The following is a 23,073-nucleotide window of genomic DNA, read 5'->3' as shown; positions in this document are numbered from 1 at the left end:
AGAATAGCCTCAGCAGGTAGCTGAGCTGCCTTGTTTGCTTCAATATCTGCCTCTTTGTTGTTTATTCTCAGCACATGGAAAAATTCCATTTTCAAGGACTTTGCCATTGCTTTGAGTCTTGTGATCGTCCTTGCAAGACGCAAATCTGTTGGAATAGAGTTTGTCACCATTGTTTTGATGATGACCTACGAATCACCAAAGACATTAACCTCCCTGAATCCCAATTCTTTGAGCAGCTTGATCCCTTGGAAAAGAGCCAACGCTTCAGCTTGCATGCTAGAGGAGTGACGCAGTCCCCAAGCAAATCTGTGGATAGGAGTTCCTTCTATCTTTATTATGAGCCCTCCCGCACCAATGATTCCTGGATTTCCCTTGGCTGCCCCATCAAAGAAGAGAGGGGATTGTTTGCTTGGAAATCCAAGACTGAAAGTCTTCTTCATTTTTTTTGATTTGCCATTCTTTGGGAGGAATGGGGTTGATAATTGATTTTTGGAATTGGAGATTGAGTGCAACCCCCAACTCGATGTCTTGTTGGCATAAGCTTGAATCATCCATTCTATCTCTCAGGCATTCATTTAGCTGACATTTGACTGTGATTGCAACGAGACTGAAATATTGCTCTTTGTTTTTGAATATCCTTCTATTCCTCTCTAACCAAATCTGCCAACTGATAATTTTGGGAAGAGCAGTCCAAGCTGCTATGATTAATTTGTTTTTTGGGGTTGGACCTGGGTATCTGGACAACCAACCAACAAACAGATCCGGGATAATGCAGGGGAGAGTGAAGCTAGATTTCCATGCTCCTAAGAGCTCTTGCCAGATTTGGACGGCATATCTACACTCCAACATGAGGTGAAGGGCAGATTCTGGCTTATCTTTACATAGCATGCATCTAGAAGGGCCAAAAAATCCCCTCTTCTGCAACCTATCATCCGTTAATTTTTTTTTATGGCAGAGCAACCAACAGAAATGATCAATTTTCGGGATGGAGGGGAACTTCCATATCCCATTCCAGGGAGCAGGATCTGGCTGTACGTATGGCCTTTCCAAGCATTTAACATACCCCTGTGCCACCGAGTAGCCTTCGCGCTGCAGACCCCATCCACGGGCATCTTTTCTCCGAACGTGAATGGGAGCCAACCCGTGCAGAAGATTGTAGAGCTCTGCGCAGTCGCTTTGGAGAGCAGGAGGGACCGGGAGCTGCTTCCAGCCTGCCCAGCGATGTCTGATCCAACATGACATATCCCACAACGATTTAATGTGTGTGTCCATCATCCACGTCCGCAACGAATGCAAGGAGCGAGTTTCAGCCAGCGGGGGCCTGCTCATAATTCGGTCTTCCCATAGATTAATGGATTGACCGTTCCCAGGGATCCAATAAGCCTGCATATTCACCAAAGGAGCTGCTTTGCTACTTAGAATGCTGAAGGGAGATCTGAATTGGGATTTGGGCTTATGCGAGCAGTGAAGACGCCTTCCTCTGAAGTATTTTTTCCATAATGCTAAATGCACCCAACTTGGATTGGGAGCTATAATTCTCCAAATCAGTTTTGCTCCCATGGCTAAATTTTGAGTGCAGAGGTTTTTAAAATTCAGTCCTCCTTCCTATAAAGGCTTGGAAACAATTTCCCAGTTGACAAGTGGGATTTTCTTTTCATTTTGCTTGCCTCCCTTCCAGAAAAACTTCCTAATAAGGTCCTCCATCTTCTTGAGAATACCCACAGGTGCTAAGAGAACAAAAAATTGGAATAATGGAAGACTACTGAGAACTGCTTTGATGAGCACTTCTTTGCCTGCAATATTGAGCCAGGAGGAGCCCCAGGCCTGCATTTTAGTTTTGAATTTCTCTAGCTGAGGGTTCCAATCTTTGCTCAAGGCCCTCTTGAGGAAGATAGGAAGGCCAAGATATTTGAAAGAGGTCTAATTTGAAGAGGCTGCAAAGCCTAGGCATCTAGCAATGGAATTTAGGGAAGATGGAGAAATATTCCAGCAATAAATATGACATTTCCCATTGTTTAATTTGCTGCCCGAGACTTCACAGAATTCATCCAGCACTTCTTTAAATCTGGCAGCTGAGGGCGGAGTTGCAGCCCCAACAACAAGGTGTCATCGACAAAGAGGGCATGATTGATGTTTTTTACCCCTCTTGCTATGCTTAGCCCAACTATCTCTTGGTCTTGTTGCTTCTTGTCTAGATAAAAGTTGAGGACAGAAGCTTGCGGCACAAAGAGGAGGGGTGAGAGGGGGCACCCCTACCTCAGCCTTCTAGAGGCTTTGAAGAAATCTGTAGCCCTACCATTTACCAGGGAAGCAATCCAGGGCTCCGATATACAAGCCCGAGTCCAGTTTATAAATCTTAATCCAAATCCCATCTTGTGCAGAACATCCAGCAAAAAACTATGTCTAACTCAATCAAAAGCATTTGCTAGGTCGAGCTTGACCACCATACCTTTTTCTTTTCGATGCATGCTAGAGTGGATCGCCTCTTGAACCAAAATGAAATTATCCACGATCTGTCTGCCATGAATGAATCCTCCTTGGTTCTCTGGGATGATTTTGGGGAGGATGTTCCTCAATTTGTTCGCTATTACTTTGGTTATCACTTTGTATCCAATATTGCACAAGGAGATCGGGCGGAATCTGTTGAAGGAGTTTGCTCCTTTTTCCTTGGGGATAAGGGCGAGGAATGTTGAATTTGTGCAGCCTCCAATTTTCTGGCAATCTTGGGATTTTAGGATCATTTTGAGGAATTCCTTCTCCACAATCTGCCAACAGGACTGAAGGAATCTGGCTGTGAATCCGTCCGGTCCCGGGGCTTTGTCGGGGTCCATATCAAAGAGGGCATCCTTTACTTCATTTTTGTTGACTTTAGCTTCTAACAGATGGTTCATCCTAGCAGTGATCAGGTGGGGAACTACATCCAGGAGTTTAGAACTATGTCCAACCTCCATTCCCTCACTGTACAGATTCTTAAAATGGTCGGAAGCTGCCTTTTTGATGCTGGCTATATCCTTTAGGATGTAGTTCTCTTCTTTAATTTTAGAGATGGAGTTAGAGCATTTCCTGGCTTGGGCTTGCTTATGAAAGGAGGAGTTTCTATCCCCTGCTTTGAGCCAAAGGCTCCTGGATTAAGCCTCCAGTATTCTTCCTCGGCCAAGCAAGCCTTGTGGAATTTCTGTTGAAGTTGCGTCTCCTGGTCCAGGTCTTCTTTTGTGATTTCAGTTTCTTCCAGTTGAAGATGATGCAGTTCTAAGGAACTTTGAATTTTTTTCCTTTCAGTTGCAAGGTTGGGAAAATTCTTGGCCCAGCTTTCAGCATCGCTTTTACTCTTCTGAGTTTTTCTTCCTAAACAAAAAAGGGGGAACCCTTGACTGGTTCCTTCCAGCAATCCCTAACCTTTTGCATGAAATCTGTCTCTTTGATCCATAGAGGACCGAATCTGAAAGGAATAGGGCCCAGATCCTTGAGAGCCAGCAACTCAAGTCTAATGGGCTTGTGATCCAAAACACTGCTGTGGAGGATGTGCATTCTAGCCTCTAGACCGAGAAGAAGAAAGGAACTTTGAACAAGAAATCTATCTAGTCTTGTAGCTATATGACCAGGACCGACTCTTTTATTTGACCAAGTGTACTTACCGGAAGAAGGCTTGATGTCTAGTAGGTCCCAGTCCTGCATGAGATCCTCCGCCCATTCCCTTGCCGGATCCCTTACTATGCAACCTCCTCTTTTTTCTGACGAAAGAAGGGTGAGATTGAGATCTCCAGCGATGATGATGTTTTCCAGGTTCTCTAGATCTGCCAGATTTTTTATGGAGTCCCAACAAATCTTCTTCTCCCCGGCATTGTTAGGGACATACACATTGAAAAGACATATGATCTCTTTGGTATCAAGATGCTGCATCTTTAAGAAGATCCAGTGGGTGTTCAAAGTCTCAGAGATTATTGAGAACTTGTTGGCATTCCAGAGGGAGCCAAGCCCTCCCGAGGCTCCACGAGCAGAGATAGCTTGCGCTCTGCTTTTATTCCAAAATTTTTTACTTGCTTGGAGGAAAGCTGTATCCTCCATTTTGGTCTCCTGGATGAGGAGGATATCGGGGTTTCCAATATTGTTAAGCTTTTCATTGCTTCTTCCTTGGCTCTAGTGCCCATACCCCTGCAGTTCCAGGATACAATCTTCATCATTTACTTTTGTTATGGTGGGCTCCCTTGGAACCCTGAGTTTGATTCCTCGTCGTCTTCGGAGTTTTTGCCAATAGCTTCTCAAGGGTTGGCTGGCTGCCTTGAAGCTTGTCTTGGTAGGTTTCCTGCTCTCTTTTTTCCCTAGCAGACTTGCGTCCTCTTGTGGATCTTCTGGGAGAGGATTGAGAGTCTCCTATTTCTCCTTCTTATTTTGTCTCGTCAGATTCTTGGACTTCCTCCTCCTCTTTTGAGAGCTTTCCTTTGGATCTCTCTGCGACACTTCCACCTTTGGTCGAGATGGAGGGGGAAGCTTTGGCGGGAGAAATTTTCTTTGGGATCTCAACCTCTTGGGAGGCCACGGTTTCAGATCTTAGGAGCTCGAATTTGTTCTCTTGGCCTTCCATGGTTGATTGCTGAACAGGGGCCGTCTGAGGGCCTTTATCATTTGCAGTTGTAGTCTTCTTGTGAGAGGCCTTGGTGTGCTTGACCTGGTTCCAACCTTCTTCTTTCCCTTTCTCTTCTGCCCCATTGGACGGACAACCTTTGGAAAAATGGCTGTAAACGTGGCATTTCCGACATTTGAAGGGCAATTGCTCGTAGTCGAGTTTTTGCACATGAGTCCAGGGACCTGTGATGATTTTGATGGCTTCCAGGAGCCCCACCTCTAGATCTACCTCCACGTAGATTTTGGCGCAATCGTACTGGTCTTTGTTATTAGCCCGATCTATAAATTTACCTAGGGTGTGGCCTATGTGCTTTAGTGAATCCCAATTCCAACAATGCACTGGGAGATTAGGGAGTCTCACCCACAACGGGACCACTGTGGGAACATCCACTGTCGAATCGAAGTCTGGCGTCCATTTATTCAGATACAATCCTTGAGGGCCCATGAAGTAAGGTCCATTTTGGAAAATTAGGTCCTTGTCCTCTTTTGCAGTGAACTTGGAACAAAAAGTAGCTTCTCCTGAGAAAGTATGAGGTTACTCCGATTTTGATCAAGGGTGCCCAGCTCTTGGCGACCCAGATCTCTGTGGATTTAGGGGATGGCCAAAGCCCTGTGAACTGGCCAACGAGGGCACGATCTGCTAGAGACAGAGCGACTTGGATCGGCCCATCTGGCGGGAGAGAAATCTCGGGGATGTCCTCTAGTTTCTTCACAAAATTTGCAGCTTCGCCTTTCTTCTTCTCTGGCAAGGATGCGAGCAGAGAGTTGAAAGCTTCAGAGGTAGAAGGCGGAGGAGGAGAGATGGGAGGCCCCTGAGGAGAGCCCAACACCTCCATGGAGGCGGGCGACCTCGAGTAAGGCCCAGCCAAGCCGATCTGCGGCAGGCGGCCGCGTCCTTCAACGCTGCCCAAACTCCTCACAGGAGCGCTCATGCTGTTGCAGAGCTAAGTCATGCTGGTAGCAAAAATTGGTCGGATCCATTTCTATTGTTATGCAGGCAGCAGACACATTTTTAGCAGTGTTCTGTCTTCTGCTTCTGCATCCACACCCATCAACTTTGATAACCTTGGTTTCTTTCTAATTTTTGTTATACCAACCTATGTTATTATATTTTACACTGTTTTCTAAATGGGTGACCTTTTCGAAAATTTCCGAACATTACAAGTCATCCAATCTTGCTAGGGTTGATTGATAAGTATACTAACCCTGTTAGGTGGATATCAGATGAACAGTTTTTTTATGTGATTTCATTGCAACTATTTGGTGCCTTCCACCCTTAATTTTGTATGTAATGAATATAGTTATTTGTTTGTTTGTTTTGTAAGATTGCACATTCATTCATGTAGTTGACGAGGAATTTGGTAACAAGAATATTGACTCTTGAGTATATTCAGGCATTTTCTTTGCAATGAGAATTGAATGAATAGAAGTGCTGGATTCTGATTTATAGTGCTTTGTGCTCCCAATTTTGAGCTGTTCGTGTTACAAATGTTTTTGGATTATCTTCCTTACAGAAACAGAATAAACTTGATGTTGGAGGGTTGCAAAATAAATTTTTACCCTTTGACTTTTGTTTGAATATCTTTACCCATCTCAAATAATCTCGCACATTCATTCATGTAGTTGACGAGGAATTTGGTAACAAGAATATTGACTCTTGAGTATATTCAGGCATTTTCTTTGCAATGAGAATTGAATGAATAGAAGTGCTGGATTCTGATTTATAGTGCTTTGTGCTCCCAATTTTGAGCATGTTCGTGTTACAAATGTTTTTGGATTATCTTCCTTACAGAAACAGAATAAACTTGATGTTGGAGGGTTGCAAAATAAATTTTTACCCTTTGACTTTTGTTTGAATATCTTTACCCATCTCAAATAATCTCTTAAATTGGATGCTTGTTAAAGCATCTTCATCTTCATGTACAAAAACTGACATAATACTGTTTTGACTATGTAAAGCACTGGAACCACAAGATTCTTCCCAGAGAGATACCACTGCCCCCCCAGTCAAATCTAGTCTAGATCTATAGTATGTTTAGTTATATACCTGAGCAGATTATCAGAAACGATATGTTTCATAATGTCGGGGGATTTTTTTAGTAGCTTCATAGCACCTCCCAATTCTTTTCCAAGAGTGAAATGTTTTATAGAATATAAATAATAAAACTTTTGTTAAAAGACTAGCTCAACAGAAGTACTTGTTTATCACAATTGGTTATTCTAAATTGCGTAACTTATCTGAAAGTTATGAATTAATATTTCAGTATGCTTTTCCTAGTGAACCACACTCAGCCAATTGAATGTGAGACAACAATCGGGATTTAGGAAGTGGTTTTCCCTCGAGGAATGACTTGAATAGAATGAGAGCTCTTCCGGGTTGCGAAAAGGGTACTTCGTGCGATGCTCCTCGAACTGTTGCGAATGTCAGCAGATTTCCATAATTCTGGGTCCATCCTCCTACCTGAAACAACACCAACCCCAGAGCTTTAAGAATGTGTTGAAAATCATGTATATCAACTTTGTAGCAAGCATTCTTAAGTGCACACATTTTTTTATAACCAAAATTTTGAAGCTTATAAACTTGTGCAATTCTGGATTTAAGTTTATGTCTGGTTTGGAGGCTATCTATGGGATAGGGTTCGTTGTGTTCATATTTCCCTTGCTTTCACTGTAGTTTGCTTCTGCATTCAATTTTGATTTGGTTAAATCCCTTTTTGGTTCTCTTTTACACCCTCAAACTGTGGACATGAATCCGTCAAAGCCATTTCGTATGTTTATATCATTCGTTTCACCTTTATGAATCTAAGCCAAGAACCTATGTTTTATGCTTTTGAACAATTAGTTTGTGATGAGAGGGCTAATAGATTATATTACTTGTATTTCTTTGACCTTATGTTAAGCTATATTAGATTAGCATGTTGCATGTGCTTCATATCCTACTTTCAGTTTAAATAAATAAATCAAGGGTCTCTTTCATTATTAATCAGTTAATTATTTTGACCTTGTTTTGATTTGTTCCACAAAAAGGAAAACAAATTAATCTGCAAGGAAAATATGAGAAGATAATTTTATTAATGTCCAAACAAATGACCACAAAAGTAGGTCAGTTGGACTAAAAGATTACATCTGGAAGTGATTTGTTCAATGGGACTGGATACTACATTTGATGAGATACGATTCATCATGGGATTACCTAAAGCAATCCTCATCTAAATAAGATTCAAAAGCATGCACAAAAACAGTGATATGGGATTACAGCAGATGGCATAAGTCTAAATGTGTGGAGTCTGGATTGATAAGTTTTTTTATTTGGCAGAGGAGGGTGGGGTTGGCAGGGGAGCGGAGAGGGAAGGGCGATTTTAAGAAGTAAATTATGCTTTAATTTAACTATGCTACAATGCAAAACATTGAATTTCTTAATATTTCACTTGGTTGCATAACTTCTGTTGACGTTGTTATGTTTTAGATTGTAACAATTTACTTTTACGACAAGTCTCTGGCTACGCTCCTAAGTTCTAACCTGTATATGTTATAGTGGAAAAATAACATTCTGATTTTTAATGCTACATTTGATTTTATATTTGGGTTTGCAATAAGTTGGATAAATTCATATTCTTCTTGGTTTTGTGTTGAGTGCGCAGCTTTATGATTATCAGTGTAATATGGGACTTCTTTTAATAGAGCGCAAGGAATGGACATCCAAGTATGAACAAATGAAGCTTTCTGCAAGTGATGCTGAAGAGAAATTTAAGCGTGAACGAGCTGCACTTTCAACTGCTATAGCTGAAGCAGAGAAGCAAGAAGAAAGCCTGAGGAAGGCTTTAGGTGTTGAGAAGCAATGCGTAGCTGATGTAAGGCCCCAATTCACCATTTTTTGGCACCTAGCCATCATTCCATTTTATCTAAAGCACTGGCATCCTTTTTGTTTTCCTTAAAATGCTAGCCTTTCCAAGGTTTTATTTAGTTTGGTTGAGCTGGTGTGTTTTTCTTAGTTTTTTTGCTGCTGTGTGTCTTTTATTTTTTTCAGAGTGTAGTGTTTCTAAAATCCTTTTTCATAGCCACTGCATACCAAGTTACCAACTTTATGCTGTCGCTAATAGTCCTTGCATTATTCATTTGATATATGGGAATTCTGAGTAGCTGGGTGTTTGATGTTAACCTCTGTGCTTTCTGAAACATAGATATATTTTCTTGCTTGAATTTTAGCTTAGTAAGTGTTTATAACTATATTATATTGGCTCTGTCTGTGATCATTTTATGATGTAATCATTACCATTCCTCTGATTGCATGTGTGTATATCGTGAATCCTGGAATGGCAATTGACTGCATGCCATATCGCTGTCTCAGAAACGCTGGGTATTTGTTTTATTTCTCTGCTGATAAGCAACAAAATCCAGGTTGATTTTTTTTAAAGCCCTCCAGTTTTCCTTGAATTTTCTCCTTATCACTTGTGTGTAACTCCCTGCAGAAAATCATGATGTCAGACTCTAATTCACTGAGGAAAGGAAGGATTTATCTTTTTGAAATTTAACACTTTTTCCATTGGATTAAATTATTTGATTTACAGAGAAAGGAATACATTACCTTCCTATGCATAATGATGAAAACAAATTTACTATTTTAGGTTATGATGTTGCATCGTGAAATGGTAAGCAATTGCTGTTATTACTTTCATGACTCCTAACGACTTTTGTTTTTATTATCAGGTATATTTTAAACACAGCAGTTGACTTCCACAGTTAGTAACATCTGCATTGCCTTTCTTGCAAACTAAAATAAGCTTGTGTTTTAAGTGTTCCATATTTATCATGGTATTTTCCCGTGGCAGTTATCATAATCTTTTCCATAATTGACAACTGGTGACTTTGACATACTGCTTTGGCCTTTCATGACTGAAACATGTCTTTTAAAAGGCCAATTACATTGACTGGTTGAGTGCTGTCAAATGAAAGAGAATATCCCTAGTGGTTAGACTACTGTTATCATCAACATAAATGGCATTGTTAATTGTTTGCGATTCCTGTCACACAGTAACTGGAAACATAGATTGTGCACATGTTTCTTGGTGCAACAGTCTGATTTCTTTGTATAAAACATCCAATTGCATTATTGCATGCAATGAAAATGTGTTGTGCAATTGTCAGAGGAAGAGATATGATTGAAGCTGTTGCTAGAATACAATTTGAAATTGTAGTGATCAGAATGTTGTCAGCTTGTGCTATTTTTCTTCATTGGATGTTCACGCTGTTTCACCATTTTTTATGTGCAATTGGCGCAGCTTGAGAAGGCTTTACATGAGATGCGTGCTGAATGTGCTGAATTAAAGTTTATATCTGACAATAAACTGGCACAAGCTCGTGAGATGGTGGCCGCTACTGAAGAAAAGTTTCTTGCAGCTGAATCAAAGTTGCATGCCGGAGAAGCCCTGCAAGCAGAAGCCAACCGTAAAAAGGCTGATGCAGAAAGAAAATTACAGGAAGTTGAAGCTCGTGAAGATGCACTTCGAAGAGAGCGGCAGGCTTTCAAGTCTGAGTAAGTAGGAAAATATTGCCACAGGGTTTGTCTTTGACTCTTTGGCAGCTAATCTAATAATTGAATTACTAGTATTCAGTAAGGGATGAGGGACTTGTTTGCCACTTTAGCTTAATTCAGTGATGCATTTAACGTTGCTGTTTACATCTCAGGTGCTAGCTTTCATTTGCAGCTATGCCCTCAATATTCTTTCCTCGGAATTGTTTTTGTGTTTGGATTTGTGAGCTCTGCTAGGGTCTAGGGTCCACTTACATGTTTTGAAGGCAGATCTATTGGTCTGATAATAAGTGCTGATTGTATGGATTAGCTGCTATAGTTCTCAAGGACAGTCTTGATTATACTTACGGTCCCTACATTGTTGAAGTTGAATCAATTGGTTTGCCTTTTATATTGTCTGTCCTATTGGGAGCATGCTTTTAAATTTTAATATGTTATTGAATATGATTTCTTGTATTTGTTTAGATGTGAATCCCGTGAGAAGGAGCTTGTTCTTGAGAGGCAAAATCTGCGAGGATGGGATAAAAAACTTCATGAAGGCCAAGAAAGGTTGCTGGAAGGCCAGAAATTCTTAAATCAAAGAGAAGCGCATCTCATGGAAAGGGACGAGGCTTTAAAACAAATTGAAAAAGAGTTGCAGGATTTGAAAATGAATGTTGAGAAAGAACATTTAACCTTGAAGGAGAAGGAAGCGGAATTGAGAACAAGCTTGGCTGCTCTAATGACTCGAGAGGAGGTGCATATTTTATTAGCATGATTTTTATCCATGTTATGCTCATATGTTCATGGATATTTGTTTGCTTTATTAGCATTTATTTTTATTCAAGATATTGCTAATAGAGTTATGGACTTTTTTGTTTACTTGATATTGCCATTTTCATGTTATCTTAACTATTGTCATATGCAGGCTGTTGTTAAACAAGAAGTTATTGTGGACAGGAAAGAGCAAGAGCTACTTGTTCTTCAGGAAAAGCTTGCAAGTAGAGAACGTGTAAGTTCTCTTCCTGCAAAATAATCTTTTCATTGTACATCAGTATATTATACCCTCCTTTTGAGTGCCAAGCACTCTATTGGAGAAATGATGCTTATCCAGATGGAAAGTATAATGGAAGAAGGAATTGTAATTTTCACTTAAACTAGTTTTTTCTGTATTTATCCTATTGCTTATTACCATTTAATCTTGTATGTTGCAAATAATATTTTACTGTCTTACATTGTGGAGTTTGAAGGAACTTATATGTTTTCTTGTGTTAATTCCAGGAAGAGATTCAAAGGCTCACTGATGAACACAAGGCCACACTTGAAGCAATCAGAATTGAGTTTGAAGCAGAATTGGAGCACAAACGCAGGTTAGTTGAAGATGAATTAGAAAACAAGGAAAATGCAGCTGATTTGAGGGTGCTTGAAATTGACCGTAAAGAGGAGAAACTAAGTAAAAGAGAACTTCACTTGGAGAAGAAAGCTGAAAAGTTAAAAGAGAAGGAAAATGAACTAGAGTTAAGGTCAAGGACTTTGAAAGAAACAGAAAAATCTTATAAGACTGAGGAAAAGGAAATGGAAAACGAGAAGAAAAACCTGGAGATGGAAAGAAAAGAAATAAACAACGCAAAGCAAGAACTCCAAAAGTTTAAGGCTTCCCTGGAGGACGAGAGATGCCAAATTCTTAAGGAACAACAGAGATTAGAGCTCACAAAAAATGAAAGGGACGAGTTGCTGGATTTACAAACCAAACTGAAAGAAGAGATTGATGACTTAAGAGCTCAGAAGCAGGAATTATTGAAGGAAGCTGATGAGTTAAATGTAGAAAAGGAAAAATTTGAGAGGGAGTGGGAAATTCTGGATGAGAAAAGAGAGCAACTTAGGAAGGAACTAGAATGGGTTGATGATGAGAGGAAGAAAGTACCAAAATGGCTGAAGGATGAAGAAGAAAGATTAAAGCAAGAGAAGATTGTGTTGAGGGAAGAAATAAAGCGTGATGCAGAAGGTCTCCGTCTTGAGAAAGAGGCTTTGGAAAGCAGTATGCAGCATCAACGAGCTGTGTTGTTTGCCGAAGTTCAGAGGGAGAGGGCAGATCTTGTCCGAGATATTGAGTTGCGAACCAGTGAATTGGAAAACAGTATTGAAAGTAGACGGGAAGAGTTAGAGAGGCATTACCAGGAAAAAGAGTCATCATTCTTAAAAGAAAAAGAGAAAGAAATCCTGTATATTAGTGCACAAAGGGAACTGTTACATAAGGAAACAGAAGACTTGAAATCAGAAAGACAGAGACTGGAGAAAGAAAGGAAGGAAATTACCACAAATCAGGAGCATACAGAGAAAGAGTGGTCTGAAATGAAGAAAGATATTGAAGAACTCCAGATCCAAAGAGAAAAGCTAAAGGAACAGCGAGAGTCACTGCACAGTGAAAGAGAAGAACTACGAGCACAGCTTGAAGAACTAAAAAAATTAAAAGATGAGTTAAAAATGACAGAAGAGAGCTTAAAGGTTTCTGAGCAGCAACTTTCACAGGTCAATATAAATGAATGTGAAGTTATTTCTCCTGAGCATGGTATTTCTCAAGCGGCACCTAAACAGTATGTTTTTGCTGTGCCAGAGAATGCAAACATTGAGTTTAATTCGGGAATATCTTCTGTGAGAACACCTCCAAGTGCTTCAACTCCTAGTCCTTTGACATGGTTGCAGAAATGTGCTTCAAGGATTTTTAAACCATCCCCTGGGAAAGAGGTTGAATCTATTTTTCAGAAACAAGAAACTGAAAGAGCAGAAAATTTGGTTTCTGCAAGAGTACCAGGGGCATGGATTGATCCTGCGCCCTCTGCTGGGAGACAGAATAACAATTTGGTTGAAAATGCAAAGAATGCTAGTGAGCAAGTAGATGGTACACTTTATTCCAGGCCTGTTATGAACATCAACCAGTCTGAAACATCTTTTCTGGGTGGCAACAAAGGTAAGGCAAATGCTAAAGGTAACCTTAGAGTTTTCAGAAGAACACGTTCCATAAATGCTGTTGCACAGGAAGCTAAAGAGATCCTTGAAGTGCCTTCTGAAAGAGATAATAATGAGTCAGACCATGTAAAGGAACCTGTGCATGAAACTCTTTTAAACTCAACTGGTAATGGTGATACTACATTGAATGCAGAAGAGGCAATGAGGCACAAAGAAAATTCTGCTACAGAAATTGATGAGGAAAGAGAGGACTCAATTGATAATGGTAAAAAGAATTTACATTCTGGACGGAAGAGACGCCACAGGTATTCCTCTCGAGATACAAGTGAACACAATACTGAAGTTGTTGAAATTGAATGTGAGCTTACTAGTGGTGGGCATAGAAAGAGACATCAGCGAGAGACCACGAATAGCCCAGGACTGGAAACTCCAAATGGAAAACGCTATAATTTAAGAGATTCCACCATGTAAGTTTTGTTCATTGAGTTCATGTCAGTCTTCCCAATTTCTTAATTTTGTTGCTTGTAACTATTCTATACAAAGTCTTGATATGCATTTTCATTTTTTCTGAATGCAGTGGTAATATGATTGCCCCACGCATGGCATCTGCTGAGTGCAAAGATAAGGATGCTTCCCATGGGGAAGAACAAGATCCAAAGAATCCCGTTGAAAATAATTTGGACGAAGTTAGTCAGGAGCCCCAGGAAGTTCTTCATTACAAACTTACAAAATCCAGTGTGGCTGAAGTAAAGTTCAAAGTGCTTCCCCATGGAAAGAAGCAAATTTCAAAGAGACCTCGTCAGAAAACTTTAGAAGAGTTTGGAGGGGAACTTCTGGAAGGTTATGCACGTGAGCTTACAAGAGTACCTGATTCCAGAGGTGACGAGGAGGATCAGGAAGCTTATTCACATGAACTGACAATGGTACGTTACTACATTGAATATTCCGTAATGTAGTTAGTGTGAATGCTATCAGAAATGGTCCATTTTGTAAGGGCGGTGAAAGCAACACTAATCGTGTTGAATAAGAAGGGGAGTTTAGTTTCAGTCCAATTTTGTTTCTAGGTTTCCAGTTTGCTGAGATTCAAGATCAAAGTTTTTTTTGTCTTGATACATTGTGAAAACAATTCCCTGTAGAATATGTTTACTTGTTTGCATGGATTATTATATGCCAGGTGAAAATCATTGTGTAAGCCATGTGAGTGATATGTCATGCTGGTGAAGTTTACTGCAATATGTCATTTTGTGGGGAGTGGTTTTACTTGGTCAGGAAATACTCACATCTATTCGCCTTTTGAATTTTGGAAGGCAACTTTTGTTGGATTATAGATGTACACATGTTTGGGGTGAAGCATTTGACCCATCTATCAAAAAGCTTTGCGCAAAGTTAAGTAAAGAGCTTCATACATCCTTTTTATTAGGACCAAATGATGTGTTTAATATCAACTCTCAGCGTTCAATATGATTAGGTGTTTGCGAACCATATTGAGTGTTGCATCTCTCCCCAACTGGTCAACACACAAGTGTTAGGTCTTTATTTTCATCTAACGAAATTTCCCCATGAGTTATTGAAACAGGTGGCTAATATTAGATATATGATTTTGACTATCAAAGAGGTTAGAGATGTCCATTATATTTTTGGATTTGAGCTGTTTTAGGTTATAGCAAGAGAACCCATGCTTTGAGTGATCCTGTGATGGGTAATAGAACCATCCGAATTGTTGATTCTCTTACTACAATATAACAGAGCTCAAATCCAAAAATATGTTGGACATTGCTTCAAGCTCTGAAAGCCCACATATCTCAGTCATAGTTCCTGCTTACTGCAGCTGTTTTTGACATGTAAGCATTTCCTACCTTGTTTGAATAAATCTTTCAGAAGGTGTCTCAAAATCATAGCCTCTAGGCATATTTCATGGTCATTAATGCCCTCTAATGACTCCATTCTGGCAATCAACTGCCTATGTAGAATATGTGGTATGAAATGCCTGGAAGCAAGCATACTTAGACAATTCATTATTATTTCATGCAGTGTTTAGGCATATTTATGTGGTTTGAAGATCTCTATGCTTAGCTTAGGTGTACCTGTAACCATGCCTCTTTGGTAGCGTTATTTAGCTAGATGTTTTAGCTGTTATTTATGAACTTAGATCTTACAATTGAGGCATTGTTCTAGGGGTTCGTTTGAACCTTCACATTGTATTTTAAGCTCCGGATGTACTTTTTAGTCCCACTGACATACTTCTGTGTTCATTTATTGGATTTATCTTATCTATGGATTGTTCTATGAGAGTAGCAGGATGGTGTATATCATACTCAGCTATCAACCTCCAGTTTGATTAGGTAATTGTAGACCATATTGAGTGTTAAGTGTCTCTTCTATACCTCATTAGACAAGTTTTAGGTCTCCCTTTTCTTCAGAAAAAGCAACACCATGAGGCGTTTCAGTGCCATGTTGACTATTGGCACATGGAAGAGGTTAGAGGTCCTCGTTTATACCAAAAACTATTCTGTGTTGTACTACCAATCATATTCAAATAAATATGTCTGAAGGTGCCCAAATGACTGAGTCCTTCGGTATACTTTGTGGTAGTCAGTGCAATCTAATGATTCCATTTCTGTACTTATATGATCCAGGAAATATATATATATATATATATATATATATTTCTATATATATTTAGGCATCTCATACTTCTAACAATTTACATAGATTTTTATATTACTTTACAGAAGGGCACAAAGAGGGGACTGCAGCTATATCTGGTGCCCACATATTTTCTGATTTTGCGTACCTTCTTAATCTGAAAATCAAAATTTTCCCACATGACAAAACCATCATGAAATCAAAACAGTGCATAAATTGCAGATAATCATTTAGTATACTAAATTAGTCTGCATTACAATGGCCTGTTGTGCTGTACAACAACCCCCCCATTTCTAAATTTTTATCAAAAACTTCAAATAGAAATGGGTCCCTTTTTTAAGACTTAGTTAAATTCAATGATTCAATAATAATCGCATGCCTGGATTTAATTATATAACACATAGAAATCCTTTCAAAAGGTCCGACCCGATACAACTAATATCCGAAACCTTTTGTTAAAATGTAATATAATATGATATATCCTTCTTTGAGAAGCCCTCATAAGCAAATCTCCGATGCGATAATGCGATTGGAGATCGCATATCGCAAAATTAAACAAGGATGCATCCCAAATGGTCTATACTAAACCTCCGATCCGATAACGTAATCGCAATCGGTGATCGCACATATCACATGACACATAGTGAAAGCCCTTTCGAATTCCCCGATTGCGATATCATAAAGTAAGGTGCGCGTCAAAAGGTATTATTAGCAGGCGTAAATCTTAAAAGGAATAATAAACGAAAAAGCAATAAATCAAACTGTCTGATAATTATCCCTCCGCCTTATTATATTCCTTACCTTTATCACAATCGGGGCTATCAGCCCAAAATGTTAAGCCTGACTGATGAACCTCACAATTGCGATTTGCGATTTATCGCTGATCGCTGATCGGGAAGATCAAAAGATACGTTTTAAAGGACCATCAAGCATATGTGCGATGCGATGGATAATTATTACATTTATTAACTACGATTGGCGGTTATGGAGGTCATTAATTTTGCAGTTAAGGGTGAATCCTTCGAGGATTTCACCCGTGGTAATACTTAATTACATTTGGTTTATCATGCGTGAATTACCATAACTCTTTTCATTTCATATTAGCTTTGAGTGGGTATATTTCTCTGTTACGTTTTTCATTGTCTGTGCAGAGCTACTTTGAGCTGATGAATCCAGAGAAAATGGGAAAGAAGGTGAAGAAACCCAAGGCCCCTGTCGTAGCCAAAGATGAACCAAATAAGAAAGGATTGATATCTGATACTACCTGCCTCGGTTTAGGCAAAGCATCTTGGGAGAGTATCTACAATTTGCTAGAAGCAGAAGAGCCTGAAGAACTCAAAGAAGAAGCAACAACAAATTCCACGAGCAAATCAGAGAATACCCTTAAGGAATTGGCCTGCTCATATCTACATAGAATAGCAGCGCGTGCCAAGGTTTTGCCCTATAATGATGTGGTCAGGTGGATTGTTGAAAGCATTGCGACCACAGACAGGACATTCTCTACAGCTGATGGAAAAGTGTTCGGGTCGTTTAGAGCAGAGGATCTTAGACAAATGTACCATTTACCTCAGCCGGAGAAGCGATATAACAAAGCATTTTTGGAGGCTTTTGCCAAGGAGAACGACATTGAATCTGACCCTATCAGACAATGGAGACATTTTCCAACCAAACACAAGCACGAGACATCGGGTATGTACTCTGTAGATTCATTGGCTTCTCCTTATTGTTATGCTGGTGCAATGATGTGCAGACTCTTCGGAGTCCATGATTCTGCTAAATTCTCTATAGATATGGTCCCATTAATGGAGGCTGCAATTAATGGCTATATCATGGACTGGGAAAACATTTTGTTTGATAAAATGGCCACCGAGATACTTGAATATAGAAAAAATAGGTTTGTGTCTACCCGGGTGATACCTCCCTTTTACATGAGTGCCTATATCATGGACACTATCTGTTTTAATTCTAAATACCCTATTCTTGGATGGAAATGGACTCCGTAGGATCCCAATCCCATTCACATCTATCATAAGGAGCTATGGAAAGCCCATTATAAGAACCATCTGTATAGAATTTGTCATGGTTTTATTCTTCCCATGTATTATGCCATATTCAATAAGCCTGCTCCTAGGTTATTCGAGGAAGCATCAGTCGACCTAACTGCAATTGGCAGTTGGTTTGGAGAAGAAAGATTCACCTATATAAGAATTTTCGGCAGCCTTGCCAACCCTCATGTTCTTCCTCTGTACATCCCTGATAAACTACTGGCCAGGGAACTAGCACATCAAATAATAGTTGAAGGGATGTCAAGGACCCTTAGGGATTCTAAAAAGCACATGTGGCTGACATTTCCCCTTCAATGTGGTGCTTTTACCTTGCATGATTTTAAACATGCAGAGAAGGAGGCCGAGAAAATAAAGTTGTTAAAACTTGCAACTATCCCAAAAAGGCAGTACGATCCTAGAAAGGTTGCCTACAATGTTACCTCTCAGGCTAAAATCGCCAGATTTGATCATGAGGAGGATAGCTACGACGACTTGTTTGTTTCAGCAGAAATATTTTCTCGGGTCAAACATATGGCCAAGATCAAATTGGGAGCAGAAGGACTAGAGGAATTCTATAGGCTCAGGGTGCAGAGATTGGAAACCCTACCTCTAGACTTGTTAAATACGACCTCTATGGTACAACCTCAAGGCTACATTGAGGAGAAAATTACTGAGAATGCTCCCGAAATTGAAAAGATTCCTGAGAAGGAGAAAACAATAGAAAAGGAGTAGAAGCAGGTAACAGCTAGTGAACCCCTTGATACAGATATTAATATTGATCCCAAGTTAATCAAGGAATGGGAACAATTTGATTCAATCATTAGTAATCCCGAGAAAACCTAAGGGTTCACTACACCAGAAGTGTCTACAGCGCAGAAATCAGTAGTTGACATAGTTTCGATTGTAGGAACAAGCGGCCCACCCAAGCTTCAGAAAGACAAAGATTATCCTTGAAAATCCCACTGAGGAGATTGTACTGCAAATAGAAGAAATACCACCACTGGATGTCTTCTACAGTCTTAAGCATAGGGTTAAAGTCAAAAGACAGAGGAAGAAGAGGAAAATTGATCATAGTCCTCTTTTGACTCCTCGGATTGAAATGATGAACGTGGTATGGAGAGGAGGTAAATCCCTCCGAAGATTTAACAACACTGTCTCAGTATGATGGAGCATATACAGTAGCGACAATAGATGAGGCTTCAGAGGTTAGTCATCTGTTGAAGGAAAAAGACCAGGCAATCATTCAGCTAGAGGCACAATCGACGGAACGACAACAAAAAATATAGAAGCTTGAACAACAATTGATAGAACAAAGGTAGCTTAAAGAACAATTAAATGAGCAGATAAAGCATGAAAAGCAGAGGATTGATAAACAGGCCATCCATAAATAGCAAGAGTTGTCTCAAGCATTAAGCAAACTGCAGCTATTGAGCGAGCAAGAGAAGAAATCAAAAGAAGAGCAAATCGCTCAAATGAAAGATCAGATAGAGTGTTTCAAAGGATACTCCTAGATAAATGAATTCAGAACTGAAGCCCTGGAAATGACCAAGGCTTTGTCCCGACAATTGGATATTCTATGTCATAATGTATCATTGGCCGTCCCCTTACGTGATATTTCAGCATCTATGATTGAAAAATCATTGGATGCAAGGCTTGAATTAGAGAAGGCAGATGAAAGATTAACTAATTTTCTATCATGGTAAGATTTGAAAGAGGGAAAAGCTGCCAATCTGCCAAGGATACAGGAGTCACATAAGGAAATCTTGTTTTCCGAATGGGAGTCTCAATTAATGAAAGCTGAGAGAGCTACATCCAGATGCAGAGCAACAACAAATAATTTGATTGAATTAATCAACAACAGTCTGCATTTATCTAATCTAATTACAGATTGTCCTCTAGGAAAACTCCCAAAGGTAAAATTGTTGGAACAACATTGGAAACAAGAGCTGATGCAAAGAGAAAAATTGATCGGAGGAATTCAAAGCCTAACATGGGAAACGTTCTGGTTTTTCCTTGTTAAACCACACAGTCAGCAAATGGCAATGAAGTGTCTCACGGATGCGATCAACTGCATGATCCCCGAACTTGCCGATGCCACATATACAGCTTAGTTACACTCCCGGATGAGTCAGCCACCAGAGGTCCAGCCAATGCTCGCCATTTGTCAACTGCGATCACAAGAAGATAAGCCGATATAGTGAATCCATTCGATCGCCGCACCACTGCTATTTTCAAGATAAATCCCAGATTTGTGTTTTCGTTATACTAGCGCATAGCAACTTTCTTTCATAGTTTGTTGTTATTTGTAGTATTTAAAGACCCTCTCATGTTTTTAGCAGTGTTGAAAATATCGGTATCAGCAAAATATCGGCAAGGGTCCAGAAAATATCTTATCGGCAATATCGGCAAAAATATCGGCAAAATATCGGCAAATATCGGCAAGCATAAAAAATAATTTTTTCAAATTTTAAAATATAGTCGATATTTTGCCGATATTTTCAAAATATCGCGATATTTTGCCGATATTTTCCGATATTTGCCGATATTTTGAAAATATCGCGATATTTTCAAAACAGAAAATATCACGATATTTTCTCGGCGATATATCGTTTTGCCGAAAATATCGCGATATTTTCGAATATCGCCGATATATCGCCGATATTATCAACAGTGGTTTTTAGAGAGGCCCGCAATTTTGTATTAAGACTGAAATCGGAGCTTGCACTACTGTACTTCCGAAGTATATTTTTTATAAAAGACTGGACTAGAATTCTGAATTTTGACAAAGAAGGCTTTTATGAGATTTGCACTTTTGCATACTATGAAAGTATTTCCAAATTAGAAGGCAGAATTTGAATGTGATTTACATCAGAGGAGATCCAAATGCATACGGTATTATTATCTATGTTTTTGCTTTATTTCTCTATGTGAATTAACATTTATCAACTTTGCTATTATTGATATATATATGTTTATAAAACAATTCTTTAACTTGTCACTTTTGAATGTTTCAGAATTGTCATCTTTTAAATATATATGTCAGTGATATATTATGATCAATGCGATAATGTTTTAATTATTACTTTGTTTAATTAATTAAACAAAGTAATCATCATATGAAAGCATATTTCTATGTTATGAATAAGTCATCTTTATGTTTATTTGTTAATAGAAACAATAAAGAATCACATTGTTGGAAGAATACCCAGGATAGATTAGTTATCTTTGTATATATTTGCACTTTAGAATAGAGCACTTATCACTTTTGCTATACATTACAAACCAATCACCCATCAACTCATATATCACTGGGAAACTGGTCCCATTACATCGAGTCGGAGGCACGACACCAAACGAAAAAGGAGGTGTACTAAGGTCCGGACTGGGTGGTTTTCTCCGATGTTGATGCAGCGATTTTAGAGGCATCAACATGCCCCCATGAAGAGATTAATAAAATGCCCAAGCATCTGGGGCCTGGGCTGACTGACTGGTTTCAAAAACAGTCTTCATTTTGAAAATGACAAATAAGGAGAGGTAGCAAGTTGAGCAAAATGAAGTAGAAAGCAGAGGGAGTAGGTCCAAGTAAAGCTGAAATATGGTTTAACTTCATTCTTCATTGCTTCCACTCCCCTGGTGCTGGCAGGAGCAACCTTCATCTTCATCATCTCGAGCTCGCTCCTAATGGTCACTCAGAATTGAGCTCCTGTAGGTAATGCAAACCATGTAATACCCCGTCTTTTTCTTTGTCCTCTCTGCTTTCAAAGCTAGACTCATGATGAACCACGTGCTCCTACAGATTCTGCAACATAAATTCCAAATTGCACATTTGGAGGCTCTGTAAACATACCTCCATTTTCAGTTTTTTGTTTGTGCTTAGGTCTTTGACCTTCTCCCTAAAGTCCTTGCAAAGTTTAGTTTGCCCAGAAATTCTTTCCTCGAGTACATAAATTGTTTCCTTTAAAACTTAGATGTGCGACAGAGCTAACATCTGAGTCTTCCTCATCCTTGGAGCCATATCTCTCTGAGCATTTAGCTGATAATACCACACAAAGTGCAGATCCAGATTTTTTCTCTTTCTTCCATGGGGCAAGCCAAATTTGACAGTGCTTCAGTCTGGGTTTAGCCATATAGCTTTAAGGATGGTAATCAAAGCAGGTTTGATTGTCCTTGTGTGCGTGCAATGAAATCATGATAGGATGAGGCACTAGATTCTTGTGAGACAAATCTTCTTTTAACATGATTAAAGCACTGCTCAACACCCTCATTTGTACACGGCACCCGATAATTAAGTGCCCACTGAATGTGTGTGAATTTGATCAAACCAGAAAGCTTAAGCTTCACTTTCTAATATTAGTTTTCCAAGGTTTAACAATTGACTTTCGTTGTACTTAGAGATATGCATAGTTAGGCAATTTGTGATTATTCATTCTTGTACACTTCTTTAGTAGACCTTAAAGTTCTCTCCTTTTTTTCAAAATTTTCATTGGGCTGGCCTTGTTGTTGAAGGTTCAAGAATTGCCATGCTTCGATATTTGTAGCTAAAAAGGTCACATGTTCTATTCTCGTTATACTTTTGTCCTCTGAATTGTAATCTTGCTTCATGCTTCTTTTATCAATATCTGATTTATCTTGTGATTTGTTGATATTTAGATTCAAACATATTTGTCTTTTATGGTTTCAGACCTTTCACATTTTAAATATCCTACCTAAATGGCATGTGGCAATGCCCTAGTTCTCTACAAGTAGGCTTTGCTGCAAGGAGACAAAGAAAATGATTTTGTAGTACTTTCACCCTGCAGTTACTCTAAAACATAGTTGCCATACTCCTGAGCTCCGAGTATTTGGGGTATGGCCATAGGATGAGTACTCAGCTCATTTTTCTTCTGACTCCCATTGACCAGTCGATACTTATCATCCTCCCAAGTTTTGGTAAGTGCTACTAATTATGCTAAGTGTCCTGAGTGAATACTTGCTATGCTTATCAATAGTTAGCTAGCAACAAAACGTTTTTTCTTGCAATTTGTATACTGTTGAGCATGCTGAGTAGGTACAGTCACCTGCCTTGGCAACTACAGGTTGAATAACTGTGCTAAAAAAACTGCCCATTGGGCTGTGGTCTGGTGGTTGAGATGGGGACTTGCCACACTAATGACCGAGGTTCAAACTCTTGTGGCAGAGAGTGCCCGAGTATGAGTTGGCTGAGTTTGATGGGATTCATATGAAGATTAATTCAAAAAAACTATGCTCTAAAAGCATACAATACCTTTGTGACACCAGTTACAA

The 23,073-nt window shown here is 39.3% G+C and overlaps 1 protein-coding gene across 1 annotated transcript in view; it reads left to right on the top strand.

Annotated features, from left to right (window-relative positions):
- Positions 1-23,073, top strand: part of LOC149241056 (uncharacterized) — a 46,968-nt gene that overhangs the window by 10,108 nt on the left and 13,787 nt on the right. The window contains exons 2-7 of the mRNA XM_089373857.1: positions 8,265-8,474; positions 9,903-10,156; positions 10,619-10,889; positions 11,061-11,144; positions 11,414-13,566; positions 13,677-14,022. Of these exons, the coding sequence (XP_089229983.1) occupies positions 8,265-8,474; positions 9,903-10,156; positions 10,619-10,889; positions 11,061-11,144; positions 11,414-13,566; positions 13,677-14,022 (3,318 nt within the window). The remainder of the gene's footprint in view (positions 1-8,264; positions 8,475-9,902; positions 10,157-10,618; positions 10,890-11,060; positions 11,145-11,413; positions 13,567-13,676; positions 14,023-23,073) is intronic.

Source organism: Pinus tabuliformis, chromosome 8 (genome assembly GCF_031772625.1).
Source record: "Pinus tabuliformis cultivar Carrire ecotype Pingquan chromosome 8, CPIR1, whole genome shotgun sequence".
Classification (NCBI taxonomy): domain Eukaryota; kingdom Viridiplantae; phylum Streptophyta; class Pinopsida; order Pinales; family Pinaceae; genus Pinus; species Pinus tabuliformis.
This window is presented reverse-complemented; position numbering and strand designations above follow the sequence as displayed.